This window comes from Peromyscus eremicus, chromosome 7 (assembly GCF_949786415.1).
Source record: "Peromyscus eremicus chromosome 7, PerEre_H2_v1, whole genome shotgun sequence".
Classification (NCBI taxonomy): domain Eukaryota; kingdom Metazoa; phylum Chordata; class Mammalia; order Rodentia; family Cricetidae; genus Peromyscus; species Peromyscus eremicus.
This window is the reverse complement of record NC_081422.1, coordinates 107664053-107688437: the sequence shown is the minus strand read 5'-3', so window position 1 is coordinate 107688437 and position 24385 is coordinate 107664053. Positions and strand designations below refer to the sequence as shown.

At 44.3% G+C, this 24385-nt stretch overlaps 1 protein-coding gene and 1 pseudogene across 2 annotated transcripts in view; one reads left to right on the top strand and one right to left on the bottom strand.

The window, feature by feature from the left end:
• Ubp1 (upstream binding protein 1) overlaps positions 1-17427 on the bottom strand; it is a 48817-nt gene extending 31390 nt beyond the window's left edge. Inside the window, exons 1-2 of one of the 2 annotated variants that reach the window (XM_059268809.1) lie at positions 17217-17427; positions 3320-3471 (exon numbers count right to left, since the gene is read on the bottom strand). In XM_059268809.1, the coding sequence (XP_059124792.1) occupies positions 3320-3471; positions 17217-17329 (265 nt within the window). In that variant the 5' untranslated portion in view covers positions 17330-17427. The remainder of the gene's footprint in view (positions 1-3319; positions 3472-17216) is intronic. The other variant, XM_059268810.1, reaches the window with a different exon arrangement.
• LOC131914596 (high mobility group protein B1-like) lies at positions 10103-11280 on the top strand (annotated as a pseudogene).
• Positions 17428-24385: the final 6958 nt, after the last annotated feature.

Here is a 24385-nt window from a genome sequence, read left to right as displayed (position 1 = left end):
CAGAAGACGCCATCAGATCCCCTGCAACTGTAGTTACAGATGGTTGTGAGCCACCATGTGGATTCTGGGAACTGAACCTTAGGTCCTTTACAAGAGCATTAAGTGCTTATAACCACTGAGCCATCTCTCCAGCCCCTACCTTCTGAATTTACCTTCCACACTTTGGTATTTTTCCTCTTTGGGGGTTTAGTAACACAAAAGAACTGCCATGGTTGACAACTGCTAGCCCGCTGTAGTGAAGCACGCCTTTAATCCCAGCACTCAGGAGGCAGAGGCAGGCTGATCTGAGTTCAAGGCCAGCCTGGTCTACAGAGCAAGTTTCAGGACAGCCAGGGCTACACAGAGAAACCCTGTCTCAACAAAAAAACAACCCCCCCCCTCAAAAAAAAGGAAAGAAAACACAACTGCTATGCTGAGTTCATATCCCTACCTACCTCTTGTTTTGAGTACTCAGACTCTAGACCTTTCTCACATGGACTCCAAAGACGTGACAACACCCACGTGGCTAAGTTTAAGCATATAAAAAAATCATTTATTTTTCTTTTATGTGTACAAATGTTCTGTCTACTCATTTGACTGGTGTTCAAAGAGGCAAAAAGAATGCAATAGATTCCTTGGAACTGGAGTTACAAATGGTTGTAGCACGGCACGTGGGAACTGGAAATGAACGCAGGTCCTTCCTCTGCAAGAGCATCAAGTATTTTTAAAGCTGGAAAGCCTAGCATGTGGGAGACAGAGGCAGGCAGATTTCTGAGACTTTTAGGCCAGTTTTATCTACACAGTGAGTTCCAGACAAGTCAAGACCACAAATGAGACCCTATCTAAAAAAAAAAAAAAAAAAAAAAAAAAAAAAAAGGCAGCAAGTATTCTTAACTGCAGGGCTACCTAGGTTCTAGCCTCTTATTTCTACAGTCCTGACTTTTAGTAACCAAAATTAAACAAAAGGAAATCTAGTATGGACAAAATGAAAGTAACTAAAAACATTTTTTTCTAGAGTGTACAATATTTTAACAGAATTTTAAGTCAATAAACGTGCTATTATTTCCTAAAGCCTAAGACCTCCTTGCAATGTAGCTGATATTGGTTAATTAACAGACAGTATTTGAGAGGAACTGGGAGAAAGGTTCTCTTTTGCTTGCAGATGAGATGACGATGCTCCAGTGGCTACAAGGACCTACCCCAGAATGCAGCAAGGCAGAATGGGTCTCCCAAATCCCCTTCCAAAGACCAAGCTCCTTGGCAAGGAAAGGATGATTTATCCTACCTAGTCAGACCCTGTTCAAAGGAGAACCAGTTACTCCAAGTTCAAAATCAGGAACCTAACTCTTCTTACAGACGGCTATTTAGAGATAACCAGCCAAACACAAGTTGCGGTTTTCAAACTCTGAACTCTTATAGTTTGAAAACATCACCCCTCCCACCCAGCTAAGAATTCTTGACCCAATTTCTGCTACCTACATTACCTACAGTTTTCCCTTTCTTGTTTTCTTCCCATTATCCAATGGTGCAGTCCTAATGAATAGTTCCAAAGGCAGGTGAGCAGTGAGCCTAAGGGGGAGCTACTAGCAAACAGCAAATCACAGCATTAGCCTCTGAATACCGGCCAGCTCTCCTCTGAATGCTATCCTTCAACTGGTGGTGCTGGAGGGATGGGGGTTGGAGCTCAGCAGTGGAGCACCTGCCCTGCATGCATGAGGCCAGTGTTTGATCCCCAGCAATGCAGAAATAAAGGCAAACAGAAGTCAGGAAAAGCCCACTTATTTTCCCAAATATTTAAAGTTAAAAAAAAAAAAAAAGTGAACTGGGGGGGGGGCAGGGGGGCGGGGCGCACAGTTTTAATCCCAGCAACTAAAGCACAGGCAAGCAAATCTCTGTGAGTTCAATGCCAGCCAGGTCTACACAGTGAGTTCCAGGGATAGTCAGGGATATACAGTGAGACCCTGTCTCAAAAGAGAGGGGCACCTGTGGTTCCCAAGCCAGCAGCAGCCTCACCTCAATTTACCAGGAATACAAGTTCCTGGCAGTGTAGTGGCACACACCTTTAATCTCAGCACTTGGCAGGTAGACCTCTGTGAGTTCCAGGCCAGCCAGAGACCTTATCTCAGAAGAGAAAAGAGGAGAGGAGGGAAGGGGAGAGATGGGGAAGGCAGAAGAGAAAAAGCAAAGTTCCTGGGTCCTGCCCCAAACCTACGAGGAACCAGGACCTCACTCTCAGCCTCCCTGCAACTCTGAAACCACTACCTTGTATGGAAGCCAAATGCTTACTGGTCAGGACTCCTCCCGATGCATTCAGAACCTTCCCTTGGAACAAGGTCCTGTTCGAAAAACTCTTAGTGGGCCTGATGTAGAGTGCAGCACTTGCCTTACAAATCTACAGCCCTGGGCTGGATCCCAAGCACCCCAACAACAAACAAAGCAGCTCTTACTAAAATAGCCAAGAATTAACCACATTTTCCCTCAGTGCCTAAACAAATCTCAGGGTTCCATCCCTAACACCACACAGTCAACCAACAGAATAAAATAAGATTAAAATGAATATCCTTGCCCCCACACTGTTTCTTTTGAAAATTTCAAGTCCCAAACAAATTACTAAATAAAATCATTTGAAAGTTAAATTTCCAATAACTGAACCCCAAATAAGTACTATATATTAAAAGCAAAGTGAGACGAGCAAACGTGCTACAGATAGGATTACTATCTTAAGATAAAGAGCCTCACTCTTCTAAACTCCCTATCAAGAGAAGTTACAAGTTAATCTTTTCTTTTTGGAAACAGGGTCCTACTGTATAGACCAGAGTGGCCTCAAATTCAAGATCTGCCTGCCTTTTGCCTCCCAAGTGCTGGGCTTAAAAGAACGTGCCACCAGGCTCAGTTCCCTTCTACATCTTGTAATATTAACCATAAATATAAAGCCTAAAACCTATTGTTCAATGAGTTAACGATTCTATTTAGTGGCCAGGCAGTGGTAGTGCATGCCTTTAATCTCAGCACTTGGGGCGCAGAGGAAGGTGCATCTCGAGGCCAGCCTGGTCTACAGAGCTAGTTCTAGGACAGCCAGGGCTACACAGAGAAACACTGTCTTGAAAAACAAAAACAAAACAAAAGATTGCATTTAGTGACAGAAAAAGAACCACCATGTACATGAAAAGGTTGTTCATGTACAACACTGTTGGCTCACAGAAAACGTCCTACAGATTTTGCTAAGCTTGTACAATGTAAGAACCTACTTTTTAATTGTTACTAGCACTGTAAGTTACAATACCAAAACATTTTAAGATTTTTGTAGATTTTTACATGCTATATGAGGAACCATACTAACCTTGGTTCAAGTAAGTGAGGGTCTCATCATGCAGTTTCACGGCTGGTGAAGTCGCAGCACACATCACATACTGAAATGGGGGGTGCTTGGCCTCACCATCCAAAGAAAGGCTGGAATCTTCTTGCTTGAAAATGGGCAATGCCAATACATCACTGAAAAACAGAACATTAAAACTTACTTTTCTTTATGTTTCAGATATTTGAAAGCATGTAAACATAGTTCAGGGGTCATCACCATCCATCCAGTGCTCAAGATGGAACCCAAAGCTATGCATATGCTAGACAGTCAATGAATTATTTCACTTAAAATTTAAGATAAGCTGGATGGTAGTGATGACCCACTTGGAGGAAGAGGCGGGATGATCTTTGTGAGTTCCAGGCCATCCTGGACAGCCAGGACTGTTACACAGAGAAACTCGGTCTGGAATGCCCCCCTCTCCCAAAAAAAAAAATTTAAGAGCCGGGTGGTGGTGACACACGCACACCTTGAGCCCAGCCTGGTCTACAGAGCTAGTTCAGGACAACCAAGGCTGCACAAAGAAATCCTGTCTTTAAAACCACTCCCCTCAAAAAAGAAATCTGAAAAAAAAAAATTAAGATAAGTGTTTTGTAGAATAAAACCACTATTAATGCTAATCTGGTTTATCTAAAAGATACTATATGTCACTCATTTTTCTAATGATAGCACATTAGGAACAATGTCAAGTAATAGCTAAGGCTGGGCATGTAGCTTAGGGGAGACTATCTGCCTATCATGTAAGGGCCCTAGGCCCTTACCAACACCACCACAAACAACAAAAAATTAGCTAGAACTTTTTTTCTTTTAAAAATCAGTAAATTTAAACCAGGCAGTGGTGGTGCACGCCTTTAATCCCAGCACTCAGGAGGTAGAGGCAGGTGGATCTCTGTGAGTTCAAGGCCAGCCTAGGCTACAGAGTGAGTTCCAGGAAAGGCTCCAAAGCTACACAGAGAAGGTGGTACAGGTCTTTACTTCCAGCATCCAGGAGGTAAAGGCAGGTGGATCTCTGTGAGTTCAAGGCCAGCCTAGTTTACGTAGCAAATCCTAGATTTGCGAGAGTTACATAGTGAGACCCTCTCAAAATAAACAAATAAAACAGTAAACTCTGGCTGAGGATATAGCTCAGATGATACAGCTTGGGCCCCATGAGACCCTGTCCTAATAAAAAAATTAAACTCCAGATTACCTTTAAAAAAGAAAAAGCAAATCCAGAGTGCCTAACTACCTGTTTTGAAAGGCAGAAACTAAGACTCCTGCCAAAAGACAGGTCACACTAGCATCATGGAGCCACAAATAAGCATTAAATAAAATAAAAAACGGTGCTTAACAAATGCTCCCCCAAGAGGTCTGCTACCGCTGAAAACTAAGCTTTCGTCTAGTCCAGAACAATGACTCGAACAGCAAACTGGCAGCAGAAACAGTGGCTACTTTTCTCCCAGGAGTAACCTGCACCCAGGGTCTTCTGGGACTGTCTGCACCTGTCAGCTTTGTGAGCAAGGCTGGCTGGCTCTGCTGGTGTTTAACAGAATCACTGAGTAGTGACAGTCATCTTTTAACAATGTACGATACCGTTATTTTTGGTATACCGATAGAGTCATGCAACCATCACCAGTATCCAATTCCAGAACATTTTCCGCCTCAAAAAGAAAGTTCTTATCATTGTAATCTCAGCTCTTGGGAGATTCAATAGTTTGAGGCCAGTCTGGATTAGTACAGTGAGATTTTCTTTTCTTCTTTTTCTGAGACAGGGTTTCTTTGTGTAGCCTTGGCTGTCCTAGAATTTGATCTGTAGACCAGGCTGGCTTCAAACTCACAGAGATCCTCCTGCCTCTGCCTCCCGAGTGCTGGGATTAAAGGCCAATGAGATTTTGTTTGAAAAAAAAAAAAAAAAAAAAAAGAGGGCTAGGAATGTAACTCAGTTGGTAGAATGTCTCAAAAAATGGGGGAGATTGTGGTTCAATTGTAGAACACTTGCCTAACATGTGCAAGGTCCTGGGTTCAATCTCTGGTAAAAGATGAGGGGAGAGCAGAACAGGGAACATTAGCGACCCCAGCACTGAAGCAAGATCACCCCAATTTGATGGTGGTCTGGACAGTGAGACCATATATCCCAAAAGAAAAAGATGGGACTGGAGAGATGCTCAGCGGTTAAGAGTACTTCTGGTTCTTGTAGAGGACCAGGGTTTGGTTCCCAGCATCCACAGAGTGGCTGATTGCTGTCACACTCCTTCTGTGACTCTCTTTTACACACACACGCACATGCACACGCACATGGGGTTGGGGAGGGAAAGGAAGAGAGAGAGAAATAATTTTTTTTTTAATTTAAAAAAGAAAATGATGACAAAGTTCCAATCAACACAGCAAACATCAGAAATTAGGGCATTTTATTCCTCTAAACCCTCCATCAGCTTGCTTTCAACCAGGGTCCTAACAAAATCATGCAAAGCCCAGCCCACGGTGCTCCTCATCCTTACCAAATCCTGGCCATATTGACCTCCCAACATGCCCTTTTCAGGGCTATTTGCTGGCTCTGTTCTTCTACAGGATGTCCAAGTAGCTTATTTCATATGAGTATTACAAGAGGCTTCCAAACACTCCCCCATTACTCTTGCTAATACAGAGATCTGATAAGTTTGTGCCCTCCCTAGCATAATCACACTCAAAGTTGTTTCTTTACTGTCATCTAATCAAAGCAGCCATATTTACTAAATCAATAAAACACTTAATAATTCAGGATTTCCTATGTTAACCCGTATGAAAGTGCTAACACTCAGTGGTCTTTGTAATCTCACAAATGGAGAGTCTTTTGAGTATTAAAGAAAGACTCTTTTTACATTTATTTATTTTTATTTTATGTGTATGAGTGTTTTGCCTGCAGGAATGTCTGTGTAACATGTGCATGTCTGGTGCCCACAGAGGCTAGAAAAGGGTATCATATCCCCTGAAACTGGAGTTACAGGTAGTTGTGAGCCACCATGTGGGTTCTAGAAATGGAACTTGGGTCCTCTGAAAGAGCAGTCAGGGTGCTTAATCCCTGAGCCATTTCTTCAGCCCAGGACAGATTATTTAATTGAACTAAAACAAGTAAATTTCATCTTTTAAAACTGACAAATAAGTGCCGGGCGGTGGTGGCGCACACCTTTAATCCCAGAACTCGGGAGGCAGAGGCAGGCAGATCTCTGTGAGTTGGAGGCCAACCTGGGCTACAGAGTGAGTTCCAGGAAAGGCGCAAAGCTACACAGAGAAACCCTGTCTCGAAAAACAAATAAACAAAACATTTTAAAAAAGCAAGCAAGCAAGAAAGAAAGAAAGAAAGAATTTATTTAGTGTGCATGTATACATATGCATGCATGAATTTTATATGCCCCACATTGATGCAGGAGCTCAAAGAAGCCAGAAGAGAGTGCTGGATCCTCTACATCTCAGAGTTATGAGTTGGTGGTTGCGAACCACAGTGCAGGTCTTGGGAAATGAACCTTGGTCATCTACCAAGTAGCCCCAACATATATTCTTACAAGGACTTAAGAGCTAACTATCTTGTACGGAAAGAGGCTAAAATACAAACAAAGTTCAGAAACTCTGAGCAAACCTGGAATGCAAAACAGCTTTTACCAAAGGCTGCCTTTCCAGTTTGAAGATAGAATCACAGAGCTACGTCATTATTTTGGCTACATTATGGGTCTAGAATGAGCCCCTCCTCAAATGAACTGGACAGGAAAGAGTCTAAGCATGGATGAAGTAGAGCAAGCTTCTACAAGAATGCCTGTCACATTAATTTCTCCAGATGATCCAAGAAACTGCTAAATGTGGACTCAAGGTGGCTCTAGCCAGGCAGGAAGGCCTCCCAGAGTTTGACAAGCTAATGAAAAGTCACAGGCATCAAATTGTTCCATGTAATTTCACAATGCCAAGATTCAAAAATACCAAGCATAAAAGGACAAACAAGACTCTAGGAATAAGAACCCAAAGCAAAAACAACAGATGGCTTAACATCCAGTCCCAGACTCCTGTCTGCAGTACCCAGCACTTTTCGGTCTCTGCTGCAGAGGACAGAGGCCTCACAACCCTCACAGGAGACTTCCTACTAACTGGAATCTTGTTAGTTTGCGGCAAAGAGAAGCATGTGTGGGAGATTTCAGAGTGGGGCAGGGAAAGGCAAGGCAGGTAACACACAGGCTTCTAAGAGCTAGATGCTGAGCCAGCAGGAGCGAGGGCGCCACAGTCCTGCCCCAGCCCTCTCAGCACCTCTGCTGTGGAAGGTTTCACTAAGCTCCCTGCTACAAACAACTCGTTGGCTTCCATTTTCCCAACTGGATACAGAAATGATCCAGACTTCAAACAGAATTATCAGACCCAAACTCTGAAATCATGCTTACCTAGTTTGAAGAAGTCTAGAAAGACCTGCAAGGAACAAGAGACTTTCAAGGAGAACAAACACATAGAATTCCAGAACAGGAAATTAAGATGAGCCAAATTAAGAACTCAGGCTGAATGGCAGCTCCGACTGTGACTGGAAAGTCAGGGAAATGGAATGGGAGAAAGGAGGTATCCATAAGACGGCAGGGGGGAGTGGAAACGGAGGGGAGCAGAGGAGAAAAGACAGCAGTGGGTTGTCGTCATTGTTGGGGGGGGGGGCTCACTATGCAGCTCTGGCTGTCCTGGAACTCACTATGTAGACCAGGCTTGCCTCAGAGATCCACCTGCCTCAGCCTCTGAGTGCTGCACTTAAAGGCGTGTGCCCCACCTGGCCAAGACTGCAGATCACCATCTAGTTTCTAGAAGCAACAACAGTGCTGCAGCTGGACACAGAGGAAGCATCCTGAGGCTGGGAAGCCATCTAGGAAGGTGTGGGGTGTAGGGTGGGCAGGAGCAAGGGCAAAAGGTCACTAACTACTGAGCAGCATAAAGCTAAGACTCAACTAGAATTGTGAGTCAAGCACAACTAAGATAATCTCAATATTCCCATGTACCTGAAAAAAAATTACATGTACAAACATTTTTGCAAACATTCTCATTGAAAAAGAGCTAAAACCTCAAATCTAGAATTCATTCTGGGTGAATTTTACAAAACATTTTTGTCTTTTTAAAAAATAATTTGTCTTTAATTTTATGGGCATTAGTGTTTGCCTGCATGTATGTCTGTGTAAGGGTGTTGGATCCCTGGGAACTGGAATTACAGACAGTTGTAGGCTGCCATATGGGTGCTGGGAATTGACTTGGTCCTCTGGAATGAGCAGCCAGTGCTCTTAACAACTCTAGCCCCCATCTCTCTAGCCCCCATTTTTTCCTGTCTTGAGAGACGGTTTCATGTAACTCAAGATAGCCTGGAATTCACTCAGTAGCTAAGAATCGTCCTGAACAACCAATCCTCCTGCCTCCACTTCTAAGTACTAGGATTTCAGGTGTGTGTCATCATGCCTGGCTTCAACCTTTGAATAGTTAATTCCACATGAGCTATATAGCTCTAAGAAAAATGAACAAAGGGCAGTGAAACTGCTCATCTGGTAGAAGCACTTGTTGGCAAGCTGGGACCCACAAGGTAGAATGAAAGAATGGAATCCTGCAAGTTAGCCTTTAACCTCCACATGTGTGCTGTGCCAAGTACACACAACACATTCTCTCTCTCTCTCTCTCTCTCTCTCTCTCTCTCTCTCTCTCTCTCTCTCACACACACACACACACACACACACACACACTTTTTAATAAAATGCAATAAAAAGAGGGCTAGAGAGATGGCTTATGGTTAAGAACTTGTTGCTCTTAAAGAGGACCTGGGTTTTGTTCCCAGCATCCACATGATGACATACACCATCCATAACCCCAGTTGCAGGAAATCTGATAATACCTTCTTCTGGCCCCCTTGGGCACCAAGTAGAAACATGGTGCACATACACACATACATGCAGGCAAACATTGACACACATATAAAATAAAATAAAACCTTTTAAAATATTTTTTAAAAGAAAAGAAAGCTAAATAAAAAGCCAATCTTGTCTCAGGATGGAGACAAACAATTTAGGAGAATTTAGAATTTAAAATTTAGAATATAGAATTCACTACAAATTCAGTAAGATAACTAAGGATTCCTCCTTTTGGTGTCTCTAGCCAACATTTCATTGAAACCCTAGACATCTCACAAAGAGGGAGACAGAAAGAAATATAAGAACTACAGTCACCATTTAATGACACACTCTAGCTATGCAGAAAACCTGAGCTCTTACGCATTCCTAGAATGAAATAAAATGATCAGAATGATAACAAGCGAGGTGGGGGTGGCACAACAACAATGGAAGTTCTAACCAAGTCATGTGCCTCTACACAAGAATTGCACAAGTTTTAGGCCAGCCTGAGCTACATGGTGAATTTGAGGCCAGCATGGGCTATGGCATGGACTATATAAGGAAACCTCACTCAAAAAACAACACAACACAACACAAAACAACAAAAAGCGCAGGATTCTCAATCCACTTTCCTCCTGTTGAGATCCTACTCTTCTATGTGGAGACTGTTCAATTACTCTCAGTAGGATGTTTAAGAAGGTAACGGAAAGAACCAGAGGTCAATCCTAGTCTGAACCTGCAAACCTTAGCTGGCACTCGTTCAGTAACACTGCAGGCTACTCAACTTCTATGGGCTAGAATAAGTGGTGAAGTTGAGGGACAGATCTTACAAGTGTGTGAGACAGGAACAGACATCATTTTAACATGAAAAGGTATGATGACTCTGATCTAGATGCAGAACAGAAATGGTCTCCACATTAACACCATGAAGACTGGCAAGAGGACTCAGCAGGTAAGGGGCTTGCTGATAGGTCTGACAACCTGAGTTCTAGTCCTGACACACCTGGTGGAAGGAGGACACCCATTCCCAAAAGCTGTTTTCTGACCTTTACATCAAGCACATCCTGGGGTATGCACAAACACAATAAATAAATGTGATTTTAAACATTTAACAAAGCAAGCCCATCATTCAAGGCAAAAAAAGTTGACAGTATGTTGCAGTAATAAAGTCTGAGCCTCCACCATGTGCAGGAGAACGGTCTATATTAAAGAACACAACTTCTTGATACTGTGTAACTTAAAAGTGTCAAAATGCAACTGGCTATAGCAGCAAACGCCTATAACCTAGCACTCCGAGGCAGGAGGATAGAGAGTTCCAGCCAAAAGCGCTACGTAAATAGACTGCCTCAAAACAAGAAACCTGGTAGTACATTGAGCTCCATAGAGACAGCGCACGAGCAAGTGAGAGCCGGATGGGCACTGGGCTACTCACTGGGCGACTCTGTGTCTCTCCGAGGAAAATCAACTAAACTTGGGCAAAGGAGATCCTAAAAAGTCGAGAGGCAAAATGTCCTCATACGCATTCTTTGTGCAAACTTGCCGGGAGGAACACAAGAAGAAGCACCCGGATGCTTCCGTCAACTTCTCAGAGTTCTTGAAGAAGTGCTTAGAAAGGTGGAAGACCATGTCTGCTAAAGAAAAGGGGAAATTTGAAGACATGGCAAAGGCTGACAAGGCTCGTTATGAGAGAGAAATGAAAACCAACATCCTCCCAAAGGGGAGACCAAAAAGAAGTTCAAGGGCCCCAATGCACCCAAGAGGCCTCCTTCAGCCTTCTTGTTCTGTTCTGAGTATTGCCCCAAAATCAAAGGAGAACACCCCGGCTTGTCTATTGGTGATGTTGCAAAGAAACTGGGAGAGATGTGAGCAACCCTGCTGCAGAGGACAAGCAGCCCTGTGAGAAGAAGGCTGCCGAGCTGAAGGAGAAGTACGAGAAGGGTATCGCTGCCCACAGAGCTAAAGGAAACTGATGCGGTGAAGAAGGGGGTCGTCAGGGCTGAAAAGAGCAAGAAAAAGAAGGAAGAGGAAGATGAGGAGGAGGATGAAGAGGATGAGGAAGAGGAGGAAGAAGAGGAAGACAAAGAAGATGATGATGATGAATAAGTTGGTTATAGCGCAGTTTTTTTTTCTTGTCTATAAAGCATTTAACCCCCCTGTACACAACTCACTCCTTTTAAAGAAAAAACTGAAACGTAAGGCTGTGTAAGATTTGTTTTTAAACTGTACAGTGTCTTTTTTTTGTATAGTTAACACACTACCGAATGTGTCTTCAGATAGCCCTGTGCTGGTGGTGTTTTCAGTAGCCGCTAACCTTGCCTGGTACAGTCTGGGGTTATAAATTGGCATGGAAATTTAAAGCAGGTTCTTGTTGGTGCACAGCACAAATTAGTTATATATGGGGATGGTAGGGTTTTTTGTTTTTGTTTTATCTATTTTTTTCATCTTCAGTTGTCTCTGATGCAGCTTATACAAAGATAATTGTTCTGTTAACTGAATACCACTCTGTAATTGCAAAAAAAAAAAAAAAATTGCAGCTGTTTTGTTGACATTCTGAATGCTTCTAAGTAAATACATTTTTTTAAAACAAACAAACAAACAAAAAAAACCCCCAAGAAACCGAAAAAGCAAAACCAGAAAAGTACTGACATGTCATGGTTTTGGATTCTGCACACCAGCTAAGTTTTAGGAGACTATCACTAGACAGTGCAGTGGGTAAAAACATTTGCTGCCAATCCTGGCAACCTGAGTTTAATCTGCAGCGTCTACTGACCAAAGCAACCATCTCCACCCTAGAGCTGTGGTTCTCGTCCCGCCCCCCCCCCCCCCCCCCCCTCTCTCTCTCTCTCTCTCTCTCTCTCTCTCTCTCTCTCTCTCTCTCTCGCGCGCGCGCGCGCACACACACAATAAATAAAGTTTTAAAATGTAACTTATTTTATGTGCATGGATGTTTTATCTGCATATGCCTGTGCCCCTCATGCAAGCCTGGCACTGGAAGAGGCCAGGAGAGGGCTGTGGATGCCGAGACTGGAATTAAAGATAGTTGTGAGCTGCCATGTAGATGGTTAGACATGAACCTGAGTCTTCTGGAAGAACAGCTAGTGAGTGCTCTTAACCACTGAACCATCTCTCCAAGCTACTAAGTTTTTTAAAAAGCAATCTACCACTTGTCAAATGTTGATACGTTCAAAGAATAATATCCACAACTATCTGAAAAAGCTATGTACATAAACTAAGTACTTCTCTTTGTGAGGCTAATTTTTTTCATTTGTATTAGATAAGCAAGCCAGGCTGTGGTGGCATAAGACTTTGATCCCAGCACTGGGGATCTCTGTTAGTTTGAGGCCAGCCTGGTCTACAAAATGAGTTCCCAATCAGCCAGAGCTGTTATATAGAGAAACTCTGTCTTGAAAAACCAACCAATCAATAAAAAAAACCCAAAAAAACAAAAAAACAAAGTATCAGATAAGCAAGTCCAAGGGGAAAAGTTAAGTTTTACAAAATAGAAAATAAGAAATTTCATTCTTATGGCTAACTTTTCCATTTTGCAAAATAGCTTTTAGTAAAATAATAATAATAATACAAAGTGGTTTGTGGTTATAATTAATAAGGGCTTTCTCTCTCTCTCTCTCTCCCTCTGTCTGTCTCGTCATGTATCTCAAGATGGTCTAGAACTTGCTGCTATGTAGCCCAGAACAGCCTTGAATTTCTGATGTTCCTACCTACAATATTCCTAAGTAATGTATGTAACACTATGCCTGGTTTTAGGCAGTGCTCAGGACTGAACCCAGGGCTTCATGCATGCTAGGCAAGCACTCTACCAACTCAGCCAGCTCCACTCCCATCCTGGAATTGATATTGTAATAAAAAAAAAATTAAGATTTATGTATGACTTGGCTCATTTCAAAGGGAATCTGCACAGCTAGCTTACAAGTCTGGCTGCAGAACACATACCTGCAAAATGAGAGTCAGACCCTCCCCCAGAAAAAGAGAAGCAAAGGGAATACCAGAAATTTGCCTAAATATGTCCCCAATACCATTAGCCTACATTATTTAATAAAACACGTATAAGGCCATAGATCTGGAAAAAATAAACAAACCAACAAACAAAAAACCCACAATTCTCCAATTTTTTCAAGTTACTGTCCACAAAAGCTGTGGAAACGCTGGTGCGGTGGTGGCGCATGCCTTTAATCATCCCAGTACTCGGGAGGCAGAGCCAGGCGGATCTCTGTGAGTTCAAGGCCAGCCTAGTCTACAGAGTGAGATCCAGGACAGGCACCAAAACTACACAGAGAAACCCTGTCTAGGGGAGCGGGGGGAGCTGTAGAAACTACCCCTTAAAATAGGTTTTAAGAATAAAATTGCGCCGGGCGGTGGTGGCGCATGCCTTTAATCCCAGCACTCGGGAGGCAGAGCCAGGCGGATCTCTGTGAGTTCGAGGCCAGCCTGGTCTACCAAGTGAGTTCCAGGAAAGGCGCAAAGCTACACAGAGAAACCCTGTCTCGAAAAACCAAAAAAAAAAAAAAAAAAAAAAAAAACAAAACAAAGAATAAAATTGCATCCAGGTATGGTAGCACATGCCTTTAATCCCAGAGTTAGGTTGATCTCTGGGAATCTGAGGCCAGCCTGGTCTACAGTGAGTTCTAGGACAACCAGGCGAAGCACCAAAACTACACAGAGAAATCTTGTCTCAAAAAAAACCAAAAACGAAAAAAGAATAAAGAATAATATTGCATTAATGGGAATTCAGAAGCCGATCTCAAGTTTGAGATCAGTCTGGGCTACACTGTAAGCTCCAAGACAGTCTTTGAAAAAAAAAAGTCTGAAAAAGGTCGAAAGGGCAGTAGATACAGCTCAATTGGTAGCGTGCTTGGCTAGCTACCATGCACAAAGACCTGGGTTCAATCCCAGCACCATACAGACCAGGATGTGGTTCACACTTATAATCAAGCACTCTGGAAGTGGAGGCAGGATGACCAAAAGTTCAAAATCCTCAGCTACTCGGTGAGTTCAAGGCCAGTCTGGGCTAAATAAGATCCTTTCTCAAAATGAATGAATGAATGAATGGGGAAGAGAAACAAAAAGTTCTAATACTTTGCCTAAACTGGCTATGGTGCCTTATTCCTGTGATCCCAGCACTCAGGAATCTATTCAAGGCAAACCTAGGCTACATGGTGAGCTCCTGGATAACCTGGACTGCATAGTGAGACTGCATAGTGAGACTGCATAGTGAGTCTCAACAAGGAAAGAAAAAAAAGACCTTACCTAGTAAACTCTGATGGGTTAATGTCTTTCTGTACGCTGAGAATATGTGTTGCTCTGATCGGTTGATAAATAAAACACTGACTGGCCAGTAGCCAGGCAGGAAGTATAGGCGGGATAAACAAACAAGGAGAACTCTGGGAAGGCTAGAAGGCTGAGTCAGAAGATGCCAGCCCACTGTCCAGGGAGCAGCATGTAACGACACAAGGTAAAGCCACAGAAGATGTGGCAATATATAGATTAACAGAAATGGGCTGAGTTTTAAGTGTAAGAGCTAATCTAATCAGTAGTTAGCCTGAGCTAATGGCTGAGTAGTTATATAATTAATATAAGCCTCTGTGTGTTTACATGGGTCTGAGTGGACTTTACTTGGGCTGCAGACCAGGTGGTACACAGGAAAACTTTCAGTTACAAAACTCAAGGTCTTTGGTTCAATTCCCAGAGCCATAAAGTTAAGAGACAGAATGAATTTTATTTTAAGACTCCCACAAATACAGTCTGAAGAAAAATGGAAAATGGCTTACACTCAATTAAAAAAAAAAAAGAGCACAAGGGTGTCTTCAACATGTATGTGAAAAAAGGACAACTTGCAGAAGTCAGTTTTCTCATTCTATCATGTGTGTTCTAGGGCTAGAACGCATATCTGCAAGCTTGGTGGCAAATGCCTTTGCCTGCTGAGCCATCTCTGTAGCCCATCAAACCAAATTCTATCAAGATTTTCCAGTAAGTTCAAGTATACTTCTTAAGCGCTCTCTCTCTCTCTGTGTATGTGTGTGTGTGTGTGTGTGTGTGTGTGTGACACACACACACACACACACACACACAAAATAGGTACCCAGGCTGGACTCAAACTCAGATGATCTTCCCCGCAGCCTCCCAAGTGCTGAAATTACAGATGTAAGCCACCACCTCAGCCTTACCTTTTGAGCTTAATAGGTGAGAACAAATAACAAAAAGGTAAGGCTTGCTTCTGATCAGATTCTTATGCAGAACAAGCAGGCTGCTCAAGATAAATGGGGAGAGAGACAGCAAACCAAGGGAGGCCTATGGAAGACTAATGCCTCTCAGACTTTCTCCTCGTCAGCTCAATTTCACAATGTCTTATACATGAAGATTTTAAATCAAGGGTCTTGAAGGCATACGAGGCAAACTCCTCTTGATTTCTCAGAACCCAGTTGAATATGAACAAATAAACAAGCCCCCTCAAAAACTGCTATTGACTTTCAGACACATTGGGAATTTTAGACTAAATGACACCGCCAAAACCACAGAAGGAAACAGTTTTTCCCAGTGTAGTGTCACTAATGAGAACACAAAGATGCCAGCACAACTTCAAGAATAAGGTCAAAGGAAGGATATCTCTAAGAATTGATTTCCTCTTCAGAGAAATAACGTAAAACACAAGTTAGCCAGTTGGCAAAATCACCAAAAATTTAAACAAACAAACAACAAAAACAACAACAACAACAAAAACAAGCACAGTTCACAGAAGACCCTAGAAAGAAGGCAAGTTCTAGAAACTGCCAATAAGCAAGCTTTTCAGCAGCCCCATCCGACTGAAAAACGAGGAGACATATGTGCTCTCAAGTGGCCAAGGGCACTCACTGGAGGAGGGCTTCCACAGGAAAGCCTCCTCTTCAGTACACCTCTCTAGGTGATCCCGAGACTTTCAGTAGCTCAGTTTCCTCAACAACCAAGACAGCTGTTCTAGAAAACAATCCACCTCATTTAAAGCCCTCAAGTTATACAACTGGAGAGAAAGGAGGTGCCAAGTTTAGGGAGTCGAGCAGAGACCACACCAGGGTTAGATGCGAGTGACTTAATTCTCAGTTGAGCATGCTTTCTCCATCGCGCCTTCCCACTGTTCTGAGAGTTCTGTGTGAGGCAGAGCCAAGCCAAATTGCTTCAGGGATGAGCTTGGACTTCTCCAGACCAGCTCCAACCCAGGTCATTTCTCATGGGGTATTAACGCTCCTGTCCTCCCCTGGGCGACAGGGAAACTAAGAGAGCTTCTAGAAGCTGCACTTCACACACCAGGCATTTTCTGAAAACAGAATATTATACTTAATTCACATCAGTTTCAAAGACCACTCCGTTTTTCACTTCATTGGTTAAACCATACCCTACACAAGTCATATTCCAAAACAAAGAGCTTCTGGGGCCACAAAGAATTCTTCAACTCTTTCGGGATAAGGCGAAGACATACTTGGCTCCTATCTGTTTCAACCTCTCCCAGCTATACAAAAATGGAACAGCTGCTGCTGCAGACTGCAGTGACTAAACTATTGTTTGTGGCACAATCTTAAAGCCCTCTGCAAGAGGAAACAGCCTGAGGGGAGTCACTTTGAGACTGTAGAAACCAAGTCAATGGCCCAGCTTCACTTTCACACAATCAGGAGACTACACAGCAAGTCAACGCGCTCCCCGACCGTCGGGGCTACTTTCATTCACAATATAACTTACTGTTATAATGTCTAGTGGCTGAAATGCAAAGGCCACCCTAAAAGGCACGGTAGGAAAGGCTACTGTGTTTTCCTATTGCAAGCGGTGCCTTTGGTACAAGCCTACCACAGCTAAAAAGACTGGGAAATCCAATGGAAAGGAAGTCTCCCTTGCCCCTCTGACCCAATCTCAACAGCTAGAGCAGCTTCCCTGGGCTAGCGGCGGGGCCCACCTCCAGGCGCCCCCGTCGGGCTCCGAGGCCACGGAGCCACGCGGCAGGACCCGGACCCCGTGGCCCAGGCCCCACCGGGCGGAGGCAGCCGCGCGCCCCTTACCTCATGCTGTAGGCGCCGGCGCCCAGCTCCTGCCCGATGCCGGACAGGCTGGAGTCGAAGTCGTGCACCAGCCCGGACTCGATCACCTCGTCCATCTTGAGCACCCAGGCCATCTTCCAGCCTCGCCGCCGCCCCGCGCAGCGCGGCCTCCGGGTCCGGGGCGAAGGCGCCCGAGCTCCGCGGGCGCGTCCTGAGGGAGGGCGCGGGTGAAGCCTCCGGCAGCGCGGCGAGTGGTCACCAGCGGCGGCCCGGGACGCGGCCGAGACGAGAGCGGCCGAGGCCCAGCTGTCAGGGCACAGCGCGCCGGCCAGCAGCTGCAGCGGGAGCGACCGGGCCGCGGGCCGCGCCGCCCTCCCGCGGCCGCCGGCCCAGCGCCTCATGCGGCCGCCCGCCCCCGGCGCCGCTCCCGCGGCCGCCGCCCGCCCCGCCCCACAGCCCCGGCTCGCATCCTCCCGGCACGCCCGTCACCCACACCCGGGCCGCGCCCCCCCGGCCCTCTGCCCGCCCGCCCAGGCTCCAGCGCCCCTTCGCCCCGGCCAACCCCGCCGCCGCCGCTCCGCCGGCCCGGACGCAGCTCCGAGGCGACTCCAGCTCCAGCTCGCTCGCCGCTTCCGCCTCCTCCTCCGGCCCCGCCCCGGCCCCGCCCCCGCGGCCGCTCCCCTCCCAGGCCCGCCCCGCGCGGCCCCGCGCCTCTCAGCGGCACAAGCGCCTGGGCCGAGCGGAGCTGCCCGGCCCCCACGGCGTCGCTGCCTGGCGGCGGAAGAGGCGTGGCCAGAGGGGCGGCTCGGCTGACTGACAGGTCTTCTGGGCAGTCACGGCGAAGCGGCGGGACTTGACTCCCGTGAGCCTCTGCGCACTCGGCTGCGCCACCAATCGAAACGTTCTTCCCGTCGGGAGGACTCCGGGACTAAATTGGCTGCCATAAGAAAGAGCTCATTGGCTCGCACTGGAGGAAGTGGTTCCGGGTCCTACTTCCGTCGATGCGGAAAAATACCTCTTCGCCGGCTTTTCTCTCCACTGCAGAGAAAAGCTGCGACATCTCGTCTGAGGAGTTAAATTCGATCCTGTTGTGCAGAAAATCTTAACTGGCAGGAGAATCAGTCAGTCAGCCCTCCCTAAAAGGCTGCCCGAAGCCTAACCCCCGCAACTCAACAAGGTTGAGGAGTCAAACTTTAATCCCCGCACTTGGGAGGCAGAAGCAGGCTGATCTGAGTACGAGGTCAGCTTCATCTACTTAGGGAGCTCCAGCCAAGCCAAGGTTACGTGGTGTCCTCTCTCAAACAGAGCAAACAGATTGAAATTTACAGACCCAGACCATCTGCTGACTTTGAGATTGCATAAGAATGTGTGACACCCTCCTTATTCCTTAGTCTTGTACCCTAACACAAAGCATGTAAATTGCTGTGGGGGTTAACTTGAAGAAAACGAAATGTTTTTCTAAAGAAAACAAGAGGCCAGGGCTGGGGGGAGATGACTCAGTGGTTAAGATCACTGGCTGCTTTCCAGAGGACCCAGGTTCAATTCCCAGCACACACACACAGCAGCTTACAATTGTCTGTAACTCTTGTTCCAGGGGATATGACACTCACACCAGTGCACATTAAAATTAAATAAAACAGAAGGTCATATAGTTCAGGTAACATGCAGACAAAGGAAAAAATGGAGATAACCAGAGCAGAAAATGAAGGCTGCGCTCAGCATGGAGGCTTCCTACCCATTGCCAGGTGCCTCCTTTTACTTCCCACTGAAGGTTTTCTGTGTCTGGTTATCCCTAAACATGAAGCTTTGAGGAGAATTGCTCCCCACTCCCCACCCCCCACTTATCAGGGCTGACCTTGATGAGTATTTCTTTTCAACAAAATACTGTCTCCAAAGTACTGGATTTGAGTAGTGAGCAGATTGAAGTGGGTCCAGCAACATGGATTAGCTAGGTCTATTATTAACTGTTGGAAAGTACAGAGGAAAATAAGGGGAGGGGTAATTCTCTGATTCTTAGGATGAATATAATTGTGCAAACTATTATCCCGTCTCTTTAACCAATCTATGCACTAAAAAAGTACTCAAACATATGTAGAAGCAGAGCCTCTGAAATCTAAGAAAACAGTTGCCAACATCTAAGGTTAGGGCCAAAAGTGGTAGTGCATGCTTTCCATCCCTGCACTTCGGAGGCGGAGGCAGGTGAAGCTCTCTGAGTTCATGGCCAGCCTGGTCTACAGAGTGAGCTCCAGGCCAGCCAAGGCTACATAGTGAGACCCTGTCTCAAAACAGCAGCGACTCTTGGGTTAGTTCAGCTCATAGTTCTACCAAAAGACCAGGAGACAAATTAGTGGAACAAATTAGACTTATTCAAGACCATACCCAAGGAAAATAAGGAGCTTTTCTCTGTAAAATGTTTGTCTTTGGAAACAGGGCAGGAGGATTCATGCATGTAATCCCAGCGCCAGGGAGCTGACACAAGAGAATCACACTTAGTTTGAGGCCAATGTGGGCTACAGACTGAGTTATAAATTCACACCTGGCTCAAAAAAGGTGTGTGTGGAGGGGGGTTCGGGTCGGTTGGAGAGATGGCTCAACAGTTAAAAGCTGCTCTTTTGATGCTCTCCCATAGAACCTGAGTTTGGTTCCCAGTACCCACGTCATGTAGTTCATAACTGTAACTCAGCTCCAGAGGATCCAGAACCCTCCTCTGACCTCTGTAGGCAGCTGCACTCATGCATACATACACATAATCAAAAATTTTAAATCTTTTTCTGAAAGAAAAATGTTCAAGGTCAATCTTGTCCATCTCAAAAATAAAAATCTACCTTGGGGGAGGGGATTAGGAGTGTGAGGGCTTTGACAGGACACTGTGGGTTACTGTTACTGTGAGATAACTGGTGGGAATTCCCAGGCTGCATGGAGCCTTCTCTGCAATACTGTCCCTCTCCTTTTCTTTAAAAGTCTGGACTTGAGACCTAGGCCTCCAAGGGCAGCCCCTGCATTTTCTCTTCAAACACATTATTTTCTGCAAGTCAGTTCATGAGCCAAGGATGGAGGGTGCTTATAGAGGCCTCGACTGAGATTTGGAGAGCCCTGTGGAAAGGATGGTCGTTAAGAGATTAGGAAAAGGAGTAGAGAAGGAGGCAGCTGCAGGAGCAAGAAATCTCTACCCCAAAAGTTGGGAAAACATAGGTTGTTTTACCTTGATTCCAACTTTAGAGATATCTCCTGGACTGAGAGTACAAGAGATATTTAGAAGACACTTTTGCTGAGAATGAGAGAGAAAGAGACAGAGACAGACAGACAGACAGACAGACAGACAGACAGACACACACACACACACACACACAGAGAGAGAGAGAGAGAGAGAGAGAGAGAGAGAGAGAGAGAGAGAGAGAGATAATATGTTTATGCCTGTCTCTTTGTCTTTCAGGAGAGATTTTCACACATTTCTTATAGGAGAGATTGGAGCTGAGATAATCATAGGTCAGTGATTTGTGGGACCATACCATGACTGGTACTGATTAGATATACACACTTCTTGCCCTCTATTATACCAAAACCTCTGTTATTACCCTTGAATATGGAGTGGGTCAGGTTCACTGGAATGCTTCATTTGGTCCTCTTCATAATGTGGCCACATTGAATATATCTCTACCTCTATCACTTGTCTATTTTTTTTTACCACCACCTAGCTTATTCTTTTATTTTTGAGATTACAATTGCATCATTTCCCCCTTCCTTTTCCTCCCTCCAAACCGTTCTTCCTTTCTTTCAAATTCATGACCTCTTTTTCCATTGTTGTTACATGCATATATGAATATATTCCTTAATACATAAGAACAACCCGCTCAGTCTGTATGTTACTTGTACCTTTTCATGGCTGACCACTTGGAATTGGTTAACCAGTTGATGTGCTCTTCCCTGGGGAAGCCTATTTCTCCTGCTCTCAGCCTTCCTTCGTCGCCTGTAGTTGTTTGTGTAGGATAAGGCCTCTTGGTCTTGCCCTGATCCACGTTAGCATGTCTACTGTTGTTGTCCTTGTTCAGCTCATGTTTAGGCAGTCATGTTGGTGAGACTTTATGGAAGTAGCTTCTGACCTTACTAGGAAACACCTCACAGTAAACGCCTTCATCCTTTGGCTCTTACAATCACAGTCCCCTCTCCAGCAATGCTCCTTGAGCCTTAGGTGCAGGTGTTGTATTGTAAATGTTTGTCCAGGAGTCATATTTTAAATGTATTCATTGGGGCTGGGGATCCACAGTTCTGCATTTTGATTGGTTGTGGTTTTCTGTAATAGTCTCCATCTGCAAAGGGGAGTTTCTTTGATAAGGGGTGAGGACTACATTTATCTGTGAGTATAAGGACAATTAGTGGACTATGGTTAGAGACAATGCTGGTTTAATAAATTGGTGGTTGTGGGTTCTCCTCTAAGGTCCATGGCCTCGCTAGCTGAGGGTAGTTGGCTAGGTTTCCAGTGCTAGGCATGATTTCCTTCTTGTGCAGCAGGTTTTAAGTCCAAGTAGAGAGTGATGGGTTACCACCAAGGTGTGTGTGCCACTACTACATTCTTAGGGGTATCATGTTACGATGGTCATTGTTGTGGGTTGTATGTGTCAAGCTGGTTAGGACTGTTGATTTCTTTCCACTTATTGAAGACACATGGCACCTTCTGGTACCATAAAAGCTAGTCTCAGGAAAAAGACATTCAGGTCAGGTCCAGCTCAGGAGCTTTTAGGCCCTGCAAATGAAGTGCATGGTGTCTTCAGCAACAGGGACTAACTTTCCACCTCTAGGGAGCAAAACAGGGCAACAGTAATAGCCTGTAATGTTTTAACAATTTCTTGGACAACTGTGACCAACAACTCAAAAGAGAGTTTCTCAAATCTGGTGTTGGAATTCTTGTTAGATAATCTTTGGCTCTAGGAGGGAGCATTGTCAGCCCAGATGAGAAAATTTCATTTACACTGTATGTGTATATGTATACACAAACTTATGTGTACTGTTTTTAACATAATTTTTTATTAATTCTTTGGGAATTTCACATCATGCACCCCAATCCCTCTCATTTCCCAGTTCCTCCATATCTGCCCCTCACCACTGTATTGGCCTCCCCAAAAGAAAGTTAAAAAAAACCATGAATTCAAAACAACAACAACAACAAAAACCTAAAACCACTTTGTTCCTCCATCTTTTCCACCTCTCCAATACCTATTCATTTTTCTTAGTGGCACTGGGAGCTGTGGTGTGTCATGGAGTATATCCTTTTGTCCTCTTTGCTTTACATGCAAATGTTCATTGTAATGAGTTGTCGGTCTGGTTTAAGGCCTCTGGTTTCTGGTACATTATCGACATTGGACCCTTACTGTAACACAAATCTTAAAAGGTCTTATTAATAAAAAACCCAGAGCCAGATATTGGGGTGAAAGTTGAAAGATGAGAGAAACAGAACAAGCCAGCCATGTTCTTACCTCTATGAAATCCTCAGCCTCAAGAGGGTGAGTTCCTGTTTCCTTATGCCTTATATAACTCTCTCTGCCTGGCCATGTCACTTCCTGGGATCAAAGGCATGCATGCTTTCCAGTACTGGGATTAAAGGTGTATGGCACCACTGCTAGTCTCTGTTCCCAATATGGCCTTGAACTCACAGAGATCCAGATGGATCTCTGCCTCCCCAGTGATAGGATTAAGGATGAGTGCCACCAGTATCTGGCCTCTGTGTCTATTCTACTTGGGGGCTCTGTCCTCTGATCCCCAGGATAGCTTTATTTGGATACACACTATATCACTACATTTTCCCTTTTTTGTCTAAAATAATAAAAGAAGGTTATAACTAATATAAGAAAAATATATACAAGTATATACAATATATACAATAAAGAATTATATTAGGGGTTGGGGATTTAGCTCAGTGGTAGAGCGTTTGCCTAGCAAGTGCAAGGCCCTGGGTTCGATCCTCAGCTCAAAAAAAAAAGAATTATATTACAATGTCCAGTCCATTAACATTTGACAGATTCAGAGAAAATACTCCATTATTTATCCTATTTTGGTCAGTCCAAAGTGTTGTACTATTCACTTTCTGTTTTTTTTTCTTGTTTTTTGAGACAGGGTTTCTCTGTGTAGCTTTGCGCCTTTCCTGGGACTCACTTGGTAGCCCAGGCTGGCCTCGAACTCACAGAGATCCTCCTGGCTCTGCCTCCCGAGTGCTGGGATTAAAGGCATGCACCACCACCTCCTGGCCTTTTCTGGATTTGTTAACAAGGAAAACTATAACTATCTAATCTTCAACTCCTTCAGAGACCCAAGAAGGAAATAATATTAACTGAGTAATCAGGAAGTGCAAACAAGCGACTTCCAAAAAATTAAGTCTGTAGTTTTTTCTATTATCCAATGTCTCTCCACAGCTGTTGTTCCTTTCTCATTAGCACTGAGAAAATTCAAAGTTAATAGAGTGTTATGTAATCTATTTCTGGGGGGTCTTTATCACCCCTTTCTGTTTATTTAGCATATCCTTTAGAGTTCAATTTGATCTTTCTATGATTGCTTGCCCCGTAGGATTATGTGGTATACCTGTAATATGTTTTGTATGATAATAAGCAAAAAAATGTTTCATTTTACCAGAGACATATGCTGGAGCATTGTCAGTTTTAATTTGTGCAGGTATACCCATAATGGTCATAACTTCTAGCAAATGCATGATTACAGAATCAGCTTTTTCAGAACTCAGAGCAGTTGCCATTTGAAATCCTGAATAGGTATCAATGGTGTGGTGTACATATTTCAAATTTCCAAATTCTACAAAATGAAACACATTCGTTTGCCAGATTTCATTCCTCTGAGTACCCTTTGGGTTACATCCTGCTGGTAGTGGAATTTGATTGTTAAAACAAACAAACAAAACAAACAAACAAACAAAAACCAAGTAGGACATTTCCTTATAATTTTCTTGGCTTTTTGCCAGGTTATGGAAAAATCCTTTTTAAACCCTTACTATTGACATGATTATTTTTTTATGAAACTCTGAGGCCTTCAGCACATTTCCTATCAATCTCGTCATTTCTTTGTGCTAGAGGGCCTGGCAGACCCATATGGGATTGGATGTGAATTATACATAAGGGATGATTTCTATTCCTGATTATATCTTATAACTGAATAAATAATGAAGTTAATTTTGACTCATTAGGGAAAAA